The sequence below is a fragment of the Mirounga angustirostris genome, unplaced genomic scaffold (genome assembly GCF_029215605.1).
Source record: "Mirounga angustirostris isolate CCGP_5_RB_7025 unplaced genomic scaffold, mMirAng1.0.hap1 SCAF_5, whole genome shotgun sequence".
NCBI lineage: Eukaryota > Metazoa > Chordata > Mammalia > Carnivora > Phocidae > Mirounga > Mirounga angustirostris.
Window position 1 is genome coordinate 161,825,825 of NW_026991713.1, and position 13,852 is coordinate 161,839,676.

The 13,852-nt window shown below is 55.2% G+C and overlaps 1 protein-coding gene across 18 annotated transcripts in view; it reads left to right on the forward strand.

Moving 5' to 3' along the window:
- IL4R (interleukin 4 receptor) overlaps window positions 1-10,925 on the forward strand; it is a 39,241-nt gene extending 28,316 nt beyond the window's left edge. For 17 of the 18 annotated variants that reach the window (XM_064592877.1, XM_064592883.1, XM_045875195.3 and 14 more), the window contains 5 exons: window positions 650-806; window positions 3,610-3,706; window positions 5,354-5,432; window positions 6,847-6,896; window positions 7,701-10,925. In XM_064592877.1, coding sequence (XP_064448947.1) covers window positions 650-806; window positions 3,610-3,706; window positions 5,354-5,432; window positions 6,847-6,896; window positions 7,701-9,198 — 1,881 coding nt within the window. In that variant the 3' untranslated portion in view covers window positions 9,199-10,925. The remainder of the gene's footprint in view (window positions 1-649; window positions 807-3,609; window positions 3,707-5,353; window positions 5,433-6,846; window positions 6,897-7,700) is intronic. The other variant, XM_064592884.1, reaches the window with a different exon arrangement.
- The last annotated feature ends 2,927 nt before the right edge of the window (window positions 10,926-13,852 follow it).

Below are 13,852 nucleotides of genomic sequence, written 5' to 3' on the forward strand. Positions count from 1 at the left end.
TTCATTTACCTTTTTCACTGAATGACAGGTCTTAGAAGTCCCTTCCCAGCAGTGGGAGCAGGGCTGAGATTCTAGGCCAGGGTTTGGGCTTGAGTATGAAGGCTCCAGAGAGCCCACGGAGGAGAGAGGGGGACACGGTGACCTTTTCTGTGCTCTAGAAAGGTCTCTGTCATGCTTCCTGCATGCCAGGCCCTGTCCTCCATGCTTACCCATATTAACCCTCACAACAACCCTGCAAGGGGTATGGACTTCTGTTATCACCATCTTGCAGAAGGAACATACCAAGGTCTAGAGAGGTTATGTCACTTCCCTAGGGTCCCACAGCTAGAAAGTGGCAGTAGGGACTCTTACCCTCATTTTACAGATGAGAAAACTAAAACTCGGCTTGCCCCAGTAATGTTGCCTGGCTCATCAGGGAGCCAGGCGGGGGCAGGTGGGGAGTGGGGTGAGGGCCAATTCCCTGACTCCTCTCGCTTGACTCTGGTCGCAGTTGTGGTGAAACAAAAGGCCTAAATCAGGAATAACCAGATGCCCAGGCTGGTGGCTCTTAAACACTGTGGGCTCAGCTAAGGAGACGGCAGCCGGGGTGGGAGCTGGGATGTCCTTTTCCCGCAAGCTGGTGCCCTAACATGTCCCTTTCCTCTACCAGTTCAAAGTCTATAATGTGACCTACATGCGGCCCACCCTCCGCGTGGCGGCCAGCACCCTCAAGTCTAGAGCTTCCTACAGCGCTCGAGTGAGGGCCTGGGCTCAGAGCTACAACAGCACGTGGAGTGAGTGGAGCCCCAGCACAACGTGGCTTAACTGTGAGTGTCCACAGGGAGGCATGGGCAGGTGGAACATCTGCTCGGCACTTTTATTCTGTGGCCAGACACGTCCTCTGGCTGAGCGTCCGCGTTTCCATCACATCGAGTGCCTCGAACCTCGGGTAACAGGATTACTGACTGACCTGGTGTACTGGTCAGGGTAGGTAGGCTGGGCTGCAGTAACAGATGAGCTCACACGTTCTAGTAGAAACACCGTAGAAATGTAACCGTCCGGCATGAACTTAGCTGGTTTGTGGGTGGTTTTCCTCTCTGTGGTTCCCTCCTTCCCTAGGACAAAGATTCTTTTTTTTTTTTTAAAGATTTTATTTATTTATTTGAGAGAGAGAGAGAGAGCACATGAGATGGGGAGGGCCAGAGGGAGAAGCAGACTCCCCGCTGAGCAGGGAGCCCGATGCAGGACTCGATCCCGGGACTCCGGGATCATGACCTGAGCCGAAGGCAGTCGCTTAACCAACTGAGCCACCCAGGCGCCCATAGGACAAAGATTCTTAACCCTTGTGTATCATGGACCCCTTTGGCAGTCCGGTGAGTGGACTCTGTGGACCCCACCTCAGAATACTATTTTTCAAATGTAAAAAATAAAATATGTAGGATTACAGGGGAAACTAACTTTATTGAAATGAGGTTATAAAAATGTTTTAAAATACATTTGTTGTCTACGAATACAGGTTTTCTTTATTAGCACTGTAAAAACAAGATCTAGTGGTACTTCTCCTAAATACTGTCATTTCAGAGTAGGTGAGCGTAAATGATATCTTGTTGATTTCTGTTGGTGCTTTGTGGCTGATGCTATTACTACGGTGCTTTGCTCTCTCCATCCCTAATGGGAGGAAATGCGAGGTATCAGAACCTAGTGAAAATAAAGAGGTTATTTCTTTCCCATCAAGTTCCCAGACCCCCAAATTCTATCAGAAGCCTTGTTGGAGATCCATGAACCCCCAAGTTAAGAATCCCTGTTCTAGGGCCCTACCATCACCTGCATCCAGCCAGCAGAAGGGGCTGAAACCAGACCTGCTTCTTAAAAATCCCGAGCCCAGAAGTGACACACACCACTTCCTCTCAAATTTTCTTGGTGGAACCGGTGACATGGCCACACATAGCTGCAAGGGATTCTGGGACATGTAGTTCCTCACTCGGTAGCTGCATCCCCCAACTGCTGTTTGCAACAGAAACATTGAATTATCTCATATAATGAGAAGTCTTACAAGGGGACCTTCCCTAGTTTTATACAGCAGCTCAGTGGTGTCACCCCAGGGGCTTGTCTTGTTTCCCTCTTTCCCTCCTTAGCATGGGAGCGTTTTATCCTTTGACTTGTTACCCCATGGCCCCAAGGTGGCTGCCGTACACGCCCTCCTGCCCCAGGGACGAAAAGAAATGAAAGGCTGCCACAAGCAAGTGCACCTGGTGCATCTCTTTCTTCTATCAGGAAGGAAAAATCTTACCGGAAGCTTCCCTAGCGGACTCCCCCTTGCATCTCATTGGCCAGGACTGTCACAGAGCCTCTCCCAGCTGCAAGGGAAGCTGGAAGCTTCCTGGAAAGGAGAAGAGGATAATCATGACTGGCCCAAACCTCAGGGTGGGCACATTGCTCCCTCCCTGGCAAAGAAAAGGGGGGGTAGCTATTGGGTAGGGGGCGCTGCCTCAGGCACCGTCTGTACCATGGAGGAGGAATAGGGGCTGTTGTCAAGATTCACTGAGAGAAGGGGTCTTCAAAGTGCTGGGCACAGTGGCCGTTGATGGGTACCCCAACCAAATGCCCCCACGCCCCTCTCCGCATTGCTCATCTTGTCCCGTGGTTGTCTTTGACCCGTCTGTGGGCTGCCAGCTCCGTAGGTAGGATCTACTCTGTCTACACCTCTGGTGCCCAGCACAGCGCCAAGCACACGGTAAGCGCTGGGCAGAGTTGCATCACCCTGATTTGATTCTACCATTGACCTGGGGAAGGGAAGACAAAGGGAGAGAAATGCCTTGTATGGAACATATACGATGGGCTGGACGCTCCTTCATTATTCCCACAAATGTGTATTGAGCCCCTGCTGCATGCCTGGCCCGGGGCTCGACCCCAGGGAATCAGCGGTGAACAAAACAGACAAAAACCCCTGATCTTGTGGGATTGACGTTCCGGAGGGGAGACAGAAAATAAACAAGTAAACAGAAAAACAAATCAGAGAGATCTCGCTCCAGGTGACAGTAGGTCTGGAGAGAAAATAAAGCGGGGCGAGGGCATGGGGGGATGGGAGGGGGCAGCAGGAGAGAGGGCGTGAGGGAACTTTTTGGAGCAAGTGACCGTGGCATGAACGAGAAGGAGGCAGCTGTGCACGGACCCCAGCAAGGGCTCCCGGACGGGCGAGCCCTGTGCTGAGTGCTCTGTGTATTACGTCGTGTAATCCCCACGACAGCCCTGTGACGCAGCGGTCTGTTAACCCCAGTGTACAGACGAGGCACGAAGAAGCTGGGTCACCAGCAAGGATATGACAGGGTCAGGCTTTGAACTCCAGTAGTCCAGCTCCAGAGTCACTGCTCTTGACCTCTGGGCTTCAGGGAAGAGAGAACAGGAAGTTCAAGATTCTGGCTGGCACCGAGCTTTGGAGGAGCAGGGGACAGCGAGGCGGCCGTGTGACAAGGACTCAGAAGGAGGGGATGAGGCGGGAGGGCTTGGTGGTGGCCAGCTCACGCAGGGTCTCGGACGACCCTTTCCCGAGGCTTCGGTCTCCGGCTCTGGGAGGCAGAGCGCAGGCGGTACCCCGCATGATGCAGGCTCACGGCTTCCCTCCCATTCCAGACTATGAGCCCTGGGAGCAGCACCTGCCGCTTGGCGTCAGCATCTCCTGCGTTGTCATCCTGACCGTCTGCCTGTCCTGCTACATCAGCATCATCAAGTGAGTCCTGGGCTTCGGCACGGGATGCCACCAAGCCGGCCACCCTGGGGTGTGCGGTGGGTGGGAAGCCCCCTCTGACCTGTCAGCTTCCGGTTCCTTTGCTCAACAATAAGTATTTATTGAGCAGCTACTATGTGCTGGGCATTGAGGCAACAGCCGAGAGCAAGGCTGACCAGGACCCTGTGCTCCTTGTGGGGAGACAGAAGACGCCAAGTCAACCAGTAACCACAGCTGGTTTCCATAGCGACCCATGTGCTGAAGGGAATTTACCAGGGCGAAGGGGAGAAATGTTCGGGGTGCTGTGTTGGATGGGGAGGCCAGGCAGGCCCCTTTGAGCTGAGGCCTAATGGGGGAGAATGAGCTGGGGAAAGACCTTCCGCCGGCAGAAGGGAAATGTGTCACCCTGGGTATCCAGGGTGTGGTCCACGCACAAGGGGTACATGGTAGTAGACAGAGGAATGCTAGACAGTCACCCCAACAGAGTCTGGAGATCGGGGTTCAGATCCTGGCCTTGGAGCTCGGTAGCTTTGTGGCCAATGAGAGGCTTGACCCTCTGTGCATCTTGGGTCCCTCCTTTGCAGGTTGAAGGAGCATATTCCATGAGTCCTAAGAGTCCCAAGAGAGTCCTGGATCACAGTGGGTGGGGAGGGGGTAGAGGAGCCTTGTTTCCAGTGAGCTCAGGCCCTTGGAATCCTGGTGTCTCATGGCCTCAGCCCTTCCATCTCTGAAATGGGTCTAGCGAGCCCTGGCTCACCCTGTAAGGCTTAGCGATGGCTGGGGATTGACTGAGGGAAGGCGTCTTGCACTTGGCAGCCACACAGCGAAGAGGCTCCCCTCTTCGTGTCTTGTCACTAATGGTTCTGCGTGACCCCGGGCTGGTCGTCTCCCCTTCGCTGAGCCTCAGTTTCCCCCTCGCCTGTCCCCCCTCCTGCCAGGAAGGCCCTTTCCCCGGGCATCTCTGTGGCTCCCACTCCACCTTCAGTCGCCGCTCAGAAGTTACCTCCTCAGAGAGGCCTTTTTGGATCACACTCTCCATTCCCCCCTCTTCCCTGTCGTCTTTATTTTTATTCATGACACTTAAGTAGCTATGACTGATGTCTTGTCTCTTCTAGAAGGTCAGTTCTGCAAGGGCAGGGATTTTGTCTGTCTTGTTCACTGTTGTGTTCCCAACGCCCTGGCCCAGTGAGTGGCACATAGTAGGTGCTCAGTAAATGCACGCTGCCTGACCGAGTGGCGTGGATGAGGGCCAGTCAGAGGCGATCGGAGACCCTCCCCTCCCAGCACCGACACTCTGTGGCTCCAGACAGACCCGGGCAGATTCTCTGGGTCTCCTCAGCTTCTCAGACCATCGCTGCTGGGGAAACCCAGAATTCTCTCTCTGCAGCTTGGGTTTCTCCTAATTCCCTGGGGCTTGTTCCCACTGAGGACAGAGGTGGCCACGTCAGGAAACCCATCCTCCCGGACCACAAACCTGGCTGTTCTGCCCACAGTCCAGCGGTCACTTCCCTTCTGGGCCTCGGTTTCTTCCTCTGTAGAATGGGTTTAGGGCAAGACATCTGAGAACCACTCAGCGTGGTCTCTGACCCCATCATGGAAGGAGCACCAGCTTGGCCATGACATCCAATACCTCTTCCTTTTCTTTTTCAGGATTAAGAAAGGATGGTGGGACCAGATTCCCAACCCAGCCCACAGCCCCCTAGTGGCCATAGTCATCCAGGACTCCCAGGTAGGAGCATGGGCTGGGGAGGATGCTTCGGACTGAGTGCGGCAGGAGATAGGAGTCAAAGCGGCTGGGATGTTAAGGATCTCGGGTGGCTTTTGGAACTGCCCCCGGGAAGTCAGGGAGGTTCCAGGGTTTCAGCAGCTTCTGTGTGGTCACTAGGAGCCCAGAGGCCTTCGTTCCCTGCCCCTTGGCTCCCATGGCTACTCTTTCAGCCGGAGCGGGCTCCTCTGGGTCGGTCACTTGGTTTCTTACCTGCCTTGGGAAGAGGTGACCCGTGAGGTCACCTCCGTGTCATCTCCTGGAGAGGTGTCTGTACCAGGGCATGAAGCCACAAGTTGAGGGAGAGGGGGACAGGCTTCCTGTATCTTCCCCTTATGAGCAGAAACCTGCCCCCACCGCACCAGCAAATCTCTCCTCGATTCTCATTGGTCTAAATGGTGCCCCATGCCTGTCCCCTAGAGCATTCACTGGTAAGGGGGTGGGAATTCCTGGAGACCAGCCACGTGGCCACCCCTGAGCTAGGGGTGGGTCAGCTTCTCCAACGAGATGACCATGTGGGGTTTCCCTGGGCAATATCGGGGTTCTCTAGGAGGGAGGGAAGGGGGGATACAGGCCCTGTCTAGAACAGAACAGCCGAGTGTCCTCAGTTCTCCCGAGTGGCTCTGGAGTCCACAGGTGCTGGCTTTGAACCCCAGCTCTGCCACTTACCTGCAGTGTGGACCTGGGCAAGTTGCTTCACTTCTCTGAGCCTCAGTTTCCCTCCTGTGGGCTGTAGTAGCGTCTACCTACCTGATGTTGGAATTCATCGAGACAATGCATATAAAATATATATTATGGGGTCCTGCCCACAGTAAGTGCTGTTCGTGTATCAGTTAGCTTTGCTGTGTCACAAATCAGCCCGCAATTTGGAGAGTCAAAACAACAACCATCGATTTAGCCCTTGCTTGTGCAGGTGGGCAGTCTGGGCTCCATGTGCTGGTGTGGGTAGAGGGATCTGGGCCTGGCCCCTTCCTAGGGGCCTCACTCACAGATCCGGAAGTCGACTGCCTCTCACCTGGGGCGTGGGGGTGACTAAGCCGTGTCTGTCATCCCCGAGCTGGCTGGCCCAGTGTCGCTTCCAAGGCATTCTCTTGGTCAAAGCGGGTCGCCTGGTGAGGCCAGATTCAAGGGGTGGGAAGAGCTCCAGAGGATGGTGGCCATTTTTACCATCAGCCCCAGCAGCTTAGTATCAGAGCAGTATCATTGATTCCCAGGACGCTGAGGCTCAGAGAGCTGAAGTGACCCGATTGGACCTCCGGCCGGTGTGATGTCAATCCTTACCACCTTTTTGCAGCAAACACTCACTGAGCATTGCTGTGTGCCAGGCTGGGCTGCAAGGCCTCTCCACCCTGTTTCATTGGCTGTCTCTGTATTTTAGGTGTCACTGTGGGGGAAGCGGTCCCGAGGCCAGGAACCAGCTAAGTGCCCGTATGTATATGAACTTGGGTCACAGCCTATGTGGATTTGGAAGGGGTTGGAATTGGGGCAGTGGGCCCACCTTAAGAGTGGGGTCACACCCTCCCTCCACGTCTGCCTTTGCCTCCTTAGCATTCAGCACTTGTCCTGTAACATTGGGCTTTGAGGAGTGGCAGGAGGAGGGGTGGTCTGGGGAGGCGGGCATGGTGGCTAAGCCCCCTGAGTTTCACTGGGAGCGGGCTCAGGCCCATGCTGAACCCCCTTGGAAATGTCAGTCTGGCCTGAGCAAGGCTGATAGAGGTTAAAAGCTGGACAGTGGTTATAATGTTGGCATAATTACATACTGGTTGGCAGATGGCCGCCATCTTGAATCCTTGAGTATCTGATCATCACCCTGGCCTCCCAACACCTCCATCACCTTTTGCTCCCCCCTCACACGGCCCCAGCCTAGGACCCCACGGCCACAGTCATTACTTATGCTGTGGTATTGATAAATATTTTAAATTGATAAGTATTTTAAATATCATCGTCCCTGACAGAGACTTTTCCTTATTCAGTAGACTGATTTTCTGTTAGCTGCCAGGTTATGTGTGGCCTCCAGAAATCCCAAAATAAAACACAAGGCCCTGCCTTCAAGGAGCTCCCAGTGTGGTAGTGGAGATAGACCTATAGATTATTGATTATGAAGTCAGGAAGCATGTCTGCAATAGATAGACATCAGTCCGGGATGGTTTCAGAGCCAAGCTTTGAAGGGTGAATAGGGGTTTTTCCAGCGGAGAAAATGAATCCTGACCAAACTTTTCTCTGCTCTCAAAGACACTGGAAGACCTGTCTTACCAAGCTCCTGCCCTGTTTACTGGAGCACGGCATGGACAGGGATGAGGAGTCCTCCAAGACTGCCAGAAACGCGCCTTTCCAGGCTCCTGGAAAATCAGCATGGTGCCCTGTGGAGGTCAGCAAGATGATCCTCTGGCCAGAGAGCATCAGCGTGGTGCAGCGTGTCGAGCTCTTTGAGGCCCCGGTGGAGAATGAGGAGGAGGAAGAGATGGAGGAAGATAAAAGAAGCTTCTGCCCATCGCCCGAGGGCAGCGGGGGCAGCTTCCAGGAGGGCAGGGAGGACATCGCAGCCCGGCTGACAGAAAGTCTCTTCCTGGACCTTCTCGGGGGGGAGCCTGGGGGCTTTTGCCCACAGGGTTTGGAGGAGTCCTGCCTTCCTCCTCCTCTAGGAAGTGAGTGCGCTCAGATGCCCTGGGCTGAGTTCCCGGGTGCCGGGCCCCAGCCTCTGCACCCCGAGTCCACTCCTTGGGCCTCTCCGACCCCGAGGCGGGCCAGCCCAGCTTTCATGGAGATGCCCCCTGTCGTCACAGACAACCCCACGTACCGCAGCTTCGGCAGCCTCCTGGGCCAGTCCGCAGCCCCCGGGGAGGGTGACTGCGACACAGAGCCGGCCGAACGCCCCGGGGAAGCGGACCCCGGCATCCCCTCCGACCCCCGGCCTGAGCCAGAAAGCTGGGAGCAGATTCTGCGCCAGAGTGTCCTCCAGCATCGGGAGGCCCCGGCCCCCGGCCCGGGCCCCGGCAGCGGCTACCGGGAGTTTGCGTGCGCCGTGCGGCAGGCCTGCGCCCCCGATGCCGGGGTGGCGGGCTCCGGCCCTTCCGGGGAAGCGGGGTACAAGGCCTTCTCCAGCCTGCTCCCGGGGACATCTGGGGATGAGGCCAGCTGTGGGGAGGGGGGCTATAAACCCTTCCAGAGCCTCCCTCCTGGCGGCCCTGGGGCCCCCGCCCCCGTCCCCCTGTTCACCTTCGGACTGGACGCGGAGCCAGCGCGCAGCCCTCGGGCCTCGCTCCTCGCAGGCAGCGCCCCAGGGCACCTGGGTGTGGAGCCGGCGGGGAAGGAAGGGGACAGCCACAAGGCCCTGCTGGCCCTGGAGCAGGCCACAGACGCCCTCAGGGACGACTTGGCCGGCAGCATTGTCTACTCGGCCCTCACCTGCCACCTGTGTGGCCACCTGAAGCAGTGGCACGGCCAGGAGGAACGTGGCAAGGCCCACATGGTGCCCAGCCCCTGCTGTGGCTGCTGCAGAGACAGGTCCTCGCCCCTGGTGAGCCCCCTGCGGGCCCCAGACACCCTGCCAGGGGGCGCTCCCCTGGAGGCCAGCCTCTCTCCAGCTTCCCTGGCCCCCTTGGGCGTCTCAGAGGAGGGCAAGCCCTCCCTGTCCTTCCAGCCTGCCCCCAGCAATGCGCAGAGCTCAAGCCAGACCCCCGTAGAGGTGGCCGTGCTCTCCACAGAGCCCATGTGCATCAGCGCTTCTTAGGTGTGTCCTCCCCTCGCCGCCGTCACAGGGGAGGGCCTTAGCCAGGCCTGCAACAGGCCTCCCCTGCCTCCCCCGGAAGGTGGCTGGGCTGGCAGATTTGCAAAAGACTTGGAAAACCCCGGTATGAAGTGGTGAGGTGGTCTGACGCGGGGGTACAGAGACCGGACCCCCCCGCCCCCCATCTCCCAGCCTTGGCCTGGGCTCAGCACATCCCATGGGAGTGTATGGCATGGGGTCGAGGCAGATTCAGAGATCGGGAGTTTCTTGGGCCCCTTGGCTTGTGCACCAGCCATTGGCCACTTCATCGGTCCCCAGCTTGTCCAGGGTGCTGTCCCTGCCATGCCCCCCCCCCCCCCAGGCCTGCTTTTTCCACCATGTCTTGCCCAGCCCTGGGATTAGCTGCTGCTCCCCGTGGATTGGACGCCAAGCCCGGCAACTAACCAAGCCAACGGGGGAAGGATTTGGGAAGCCTTGGGAAATGGATGGGACACTGAAGTTCAGGAAGGGTGGTCATTTGGCCAGAGATGCCCGTTCATTCAACAGACCTCCCTTGGGTTGACACTGGAGTTGGGATCTGGGCTGGAGTGGGGAGGGCGTGCTTCGTCAAATGCAGGCAACAGACACCAAAGGACACGGAAGATTGTGATCGCCAAGCCATGACGAGTTGCCATCAGGTTCCCACACGACCGTAAGACTGGGGACTCCTGTGAAGCACGGGATCCCCAGAGTAAACACCTCGGGGCCGCTCTGTGCCCCCTTGGTTGCTTGCTGGCAGCCACGGAGACTCCAGACAAAGGGAGTGGCTCCGGTCCGGTGATCCAGACGTGCTGGGCGTTCCAGGACCACACCAGGCACACTAGGCGTGTACATTGACCTACCCCTCAGGTTGAGTAATGCTTGTTTGCATCTCAAAGATTGTTTTATCACCTGGTATTTGTCTAGGCTGGGGAGGGTGGAGCAGGAGGGCGTGGAGTTTTGTATAAATAAAGGCTCTTTATCTCCTTCCCCGCCCCCCCCCCCCCCCCACTTATTAAATAAACAACTGCTAGACCTGGTTGTGAGTGCTTTATCTCCTCTGTTAACTCGTTGAATCTTGCCGTCCAGAGGAATTGAGGTCCAAGAGGTTAAGTAACTTTCTGTCTCTACTTGGGTTCCTCCGAGACCGGGATTCAAGTGCGGGCCGTTGCTTTAGGAAGTGACTCCAGGACACCTTGCTCAGGAGCGGGGCAGTGAGTCAGGGAAGGTCAGGAGGTAGGAAAGGGTGTGTTACCCAACAGGGCTACTGACCTTCACCCCTCTGGGCGCCTGGGATAGCCGTGCAGGGCGCATGCCTAAAGGCACCCCTGCAAAGGTGGGGGAGCTGGGGTGCTTGTCCACCAGCTTCTGTCTGGTCGAGGGCTCCTTCCAGAGGCATTCATTCTCCAGCATGGCTGGCTGCTCCCCAAGTCCCCAGGCTGAGAGTAAAGACTATTGGAGCAAACTTTGGCACATCAAGGAGACACGGACACTTTGTCAAGGTCGCACAGCTAGTTCGTGGGCGGGCCCGTCCGTAGCTGAACCCAGGCAGGGTCTCCATTAGCCAGGCTGTCTGTAGGTGATCTGTGCTCAACATTCAGGCAGACGGCATGAAGACGCAGATGGGATTTAAGCTCTTACGTCCGTGATCACTCTGGTGTCTGAGTAGCTACCCTGATGGCCACACTTGCACAATAGGGGGCTTGGTTGGTTGAGGTCCCTTTCTGTTCTGGCATTCTACACAATGCGCTAGAAGCAATGGGGAGCTCACTACCTCACATGCAGCCTGATGTTTGTTAGAAATCCTGAGCCCAAATCTGTGCCTTTCGATGCCGGAGTCACCTCCCACCCCACGATTTACAGGTGGGGGAACTTAGTGCTAGAAAGGAAAAGGGACTTGCCCAAAGTCACACAATGAATGACAGAGCTTGAACTAGCCCTCTGGACTTTCTGCCTTCAAGAACTCTTTATTAAAAACATATAATAATTTAAAATCAAAATAACTATTTAGGGCCAAGCAATATGCTAAGTGCTATACACATCCACTACATCATAGCTCTAGGAGGCAGGTGCGATTATTATCCCAATTTTATAGATAAGGAAGCAGGCCCAGAGAGGTTGAGGTTTAGCTTAGGACCACACAGCGAGGACACCTGGTGCAGAACTTGAACCCCGGTCAGACCTCAGAGCTCCCAGCCACCACGGTATGCCACCTCATGGACAGCAAGCCACCTATGTGAATGTCAGCTCGAATCCATTTGCCTGAGCGTTGTCTCAGAAAACACGTTTGTGGGAGTGGTGGAGGGGTGGCTGGGTTGGAAGTCCAACACAGAACTGCGACTGATCTCCTTGTCCTCTCCCCCAGGATCTCAAGAGAAGGGGACCCAAGTCGTCAGCTGAGACTCATAATATAGAATCGTCTGGGCTCTGGGAGGTGGGAATAGAGAATTAGAGCCCTCCTGTTTCTTAGGTGGATTTAAACCCACCCTCCTAGGTTCAGGGAGGCCGGGGAAAAGGCCACTGCTCTTGCTTCCCCAGATGCTCTTCTCCAGCTTAACACAGGGAAGGGGGAAGCAGTGGGCAGGAAAGCTGCACCTCCCACCGATATTTACTGAGCACCTACTGTGTGCCCAGCACTGTGCTGGGCGCTGAGGCAACTGAGACAAGGTCCCTTTCTTCCTGGACCTTACAGTTCAGTGCAGGAGACAGACATTAAATAGACAAAGAGGAAAGTTACAAACACTGAGGGGTGCTATGGAGAAAAGTGGGGTCTGAGGTAGGGGGAGCTAACAAGGAGGTCTTTAAGGAGGTGACATTTAAGCTGAACCTCCGGTGACTGGAAGAAGCCAGGAAGTGCTGGAGGAAGAGCATTCTGGGCAGAGGGTAGAGCAAGTGCAAAGGCCCTGAGGCATAATGAATTTGATACGTTCACAGTTTGAAAAGATCAGCTACAGCGCAGTGAGCCAGGGACGGAGATGGGAGATACGCTCAGGCAGGATGGGAGCCGGAGGGAGGAATTTACATCTTGGCTCAACTGCACAGTAGCCCATGCACTGAGAAACATGGTCCGGTGGAAACCAGGCACCAATCTTCAATCTCCCCAGTCCCCAAACGAAGCTACCCATAAGCAGGAGCAAGTGAGGGGAAGTGAAGCCACTGGAAGTGTTCCTCCATCCAGCAGGGCTCCCTCCCACCTTGCCAAAGTGGAGGACTCAGGTTCCTCCTGACAACAGTGACTGGGGCAGGGGGAGGCGGTTTAAAATCCTCATTGCTGATATTCTCACTCAGGAGTGAAGTGACTTCCCCCAGGGAATGGCTGGCTGCCTGGGGCCTTCTTGGAATTTCTTCAATAAAGAACTCTTAAAAATCCTCTTAAAATCTGGTCCTTGCCCCACCCTCCCCCATTCTCCAAATTAGGCAAGGAACCCCAAGGTATTTGCGTCATGAAGCCCCAGACCCCTTCTCTGCTGCATCCCCTTTATCCTGCCCATGCCTTGGCATTCTCATTTGTAAAACAGGAAGGATAATAAAGCCTGCATCCTAGGGATAACCTGGAGATAGTCTCCCTCATCACCATCATCTTCATCACCTTTGTCCATCGTCTCAATGTGGCTCCAGAAAGATCAAAGAATGGGAAAGGGCTGTACAAAACGTTTGCCCCAAGAGCATTGGAGCGGGGGGCGGATCTGGTGGATCAGGTGGGCCCAGGACTGCCGCTGGAAGTAGGCTGGGGGTGGGGGTGGGGGTGGGCGGAGCGAGATGCCGGCGGCGAGGGAGTTTCCCAGCGCCCCCGCGGGGCTGGACCAGAGGTGCGCAGGGCAGGAGGGGGCTGGGTCGCGCAGACCCGGGGCAGCCTGAGATGCGTTGATTTCAGAGTCCCCCCCCCCATCCCCGCACACCTCCAGCCTTGATTTTACAAAGATCCCCCGCCCCCCGGGGGAGACGTGCCTCTACTTTATTTATTTTATTTTATATTTTATTTTATCTTATTTTTTACACAAAACCCCTGCTTATTGTTTGTTTTTGATTACTAAATTGGCACGTGCGGGCCTTCTCCGATTCAGAGAAAACATAAAGGTATAAAGAGGAAAGTGAAAACCACCGGAAATCCCATCCCCCGCCTGCTCCTGGCACCGTGTGGGCTATAACAAAATGAATGTTTGTTTTTGAGGGTGTAACTCCGTGAACATCCTGTTGAATAACCTTTCTGACATTATTTTCCCACGAAAGTTATTAATAAAAAAGAAAGAAAGAAGAAAGAAAGAAAGAAAGAAAGAAAGAAAGAAAGAAAGAAAGAAAGAAAAGAAAAGAAAAGAAAAGAAAAGAAAAGAAAAAGGAAGGAAGGAAGGAAGGAAGGAAGGAAGGAAGGAAGGAAAGAAAAGAAAAAGAAAAGAAAAGAAAAGAAAAGAGAAAAGAAAAGTCCAGCAAAAAGTTTTTGAGCCACTGCAAGGGAGGTATGAGCTCATCGGATCCCCACAGCAGGGCTCTGACGTGGGCCAGACTTGTCCATGAAGAGCCCTGATTCCTGACCCCTCTCAGCCACCATTTGCCCATATTCGCATACCCCTCTTCCAGGTCTCCGAACACGGAGACTCCGAGAAGCAAGGGCTCTGCACCCATCCTGCCTCGTCTGAACCTG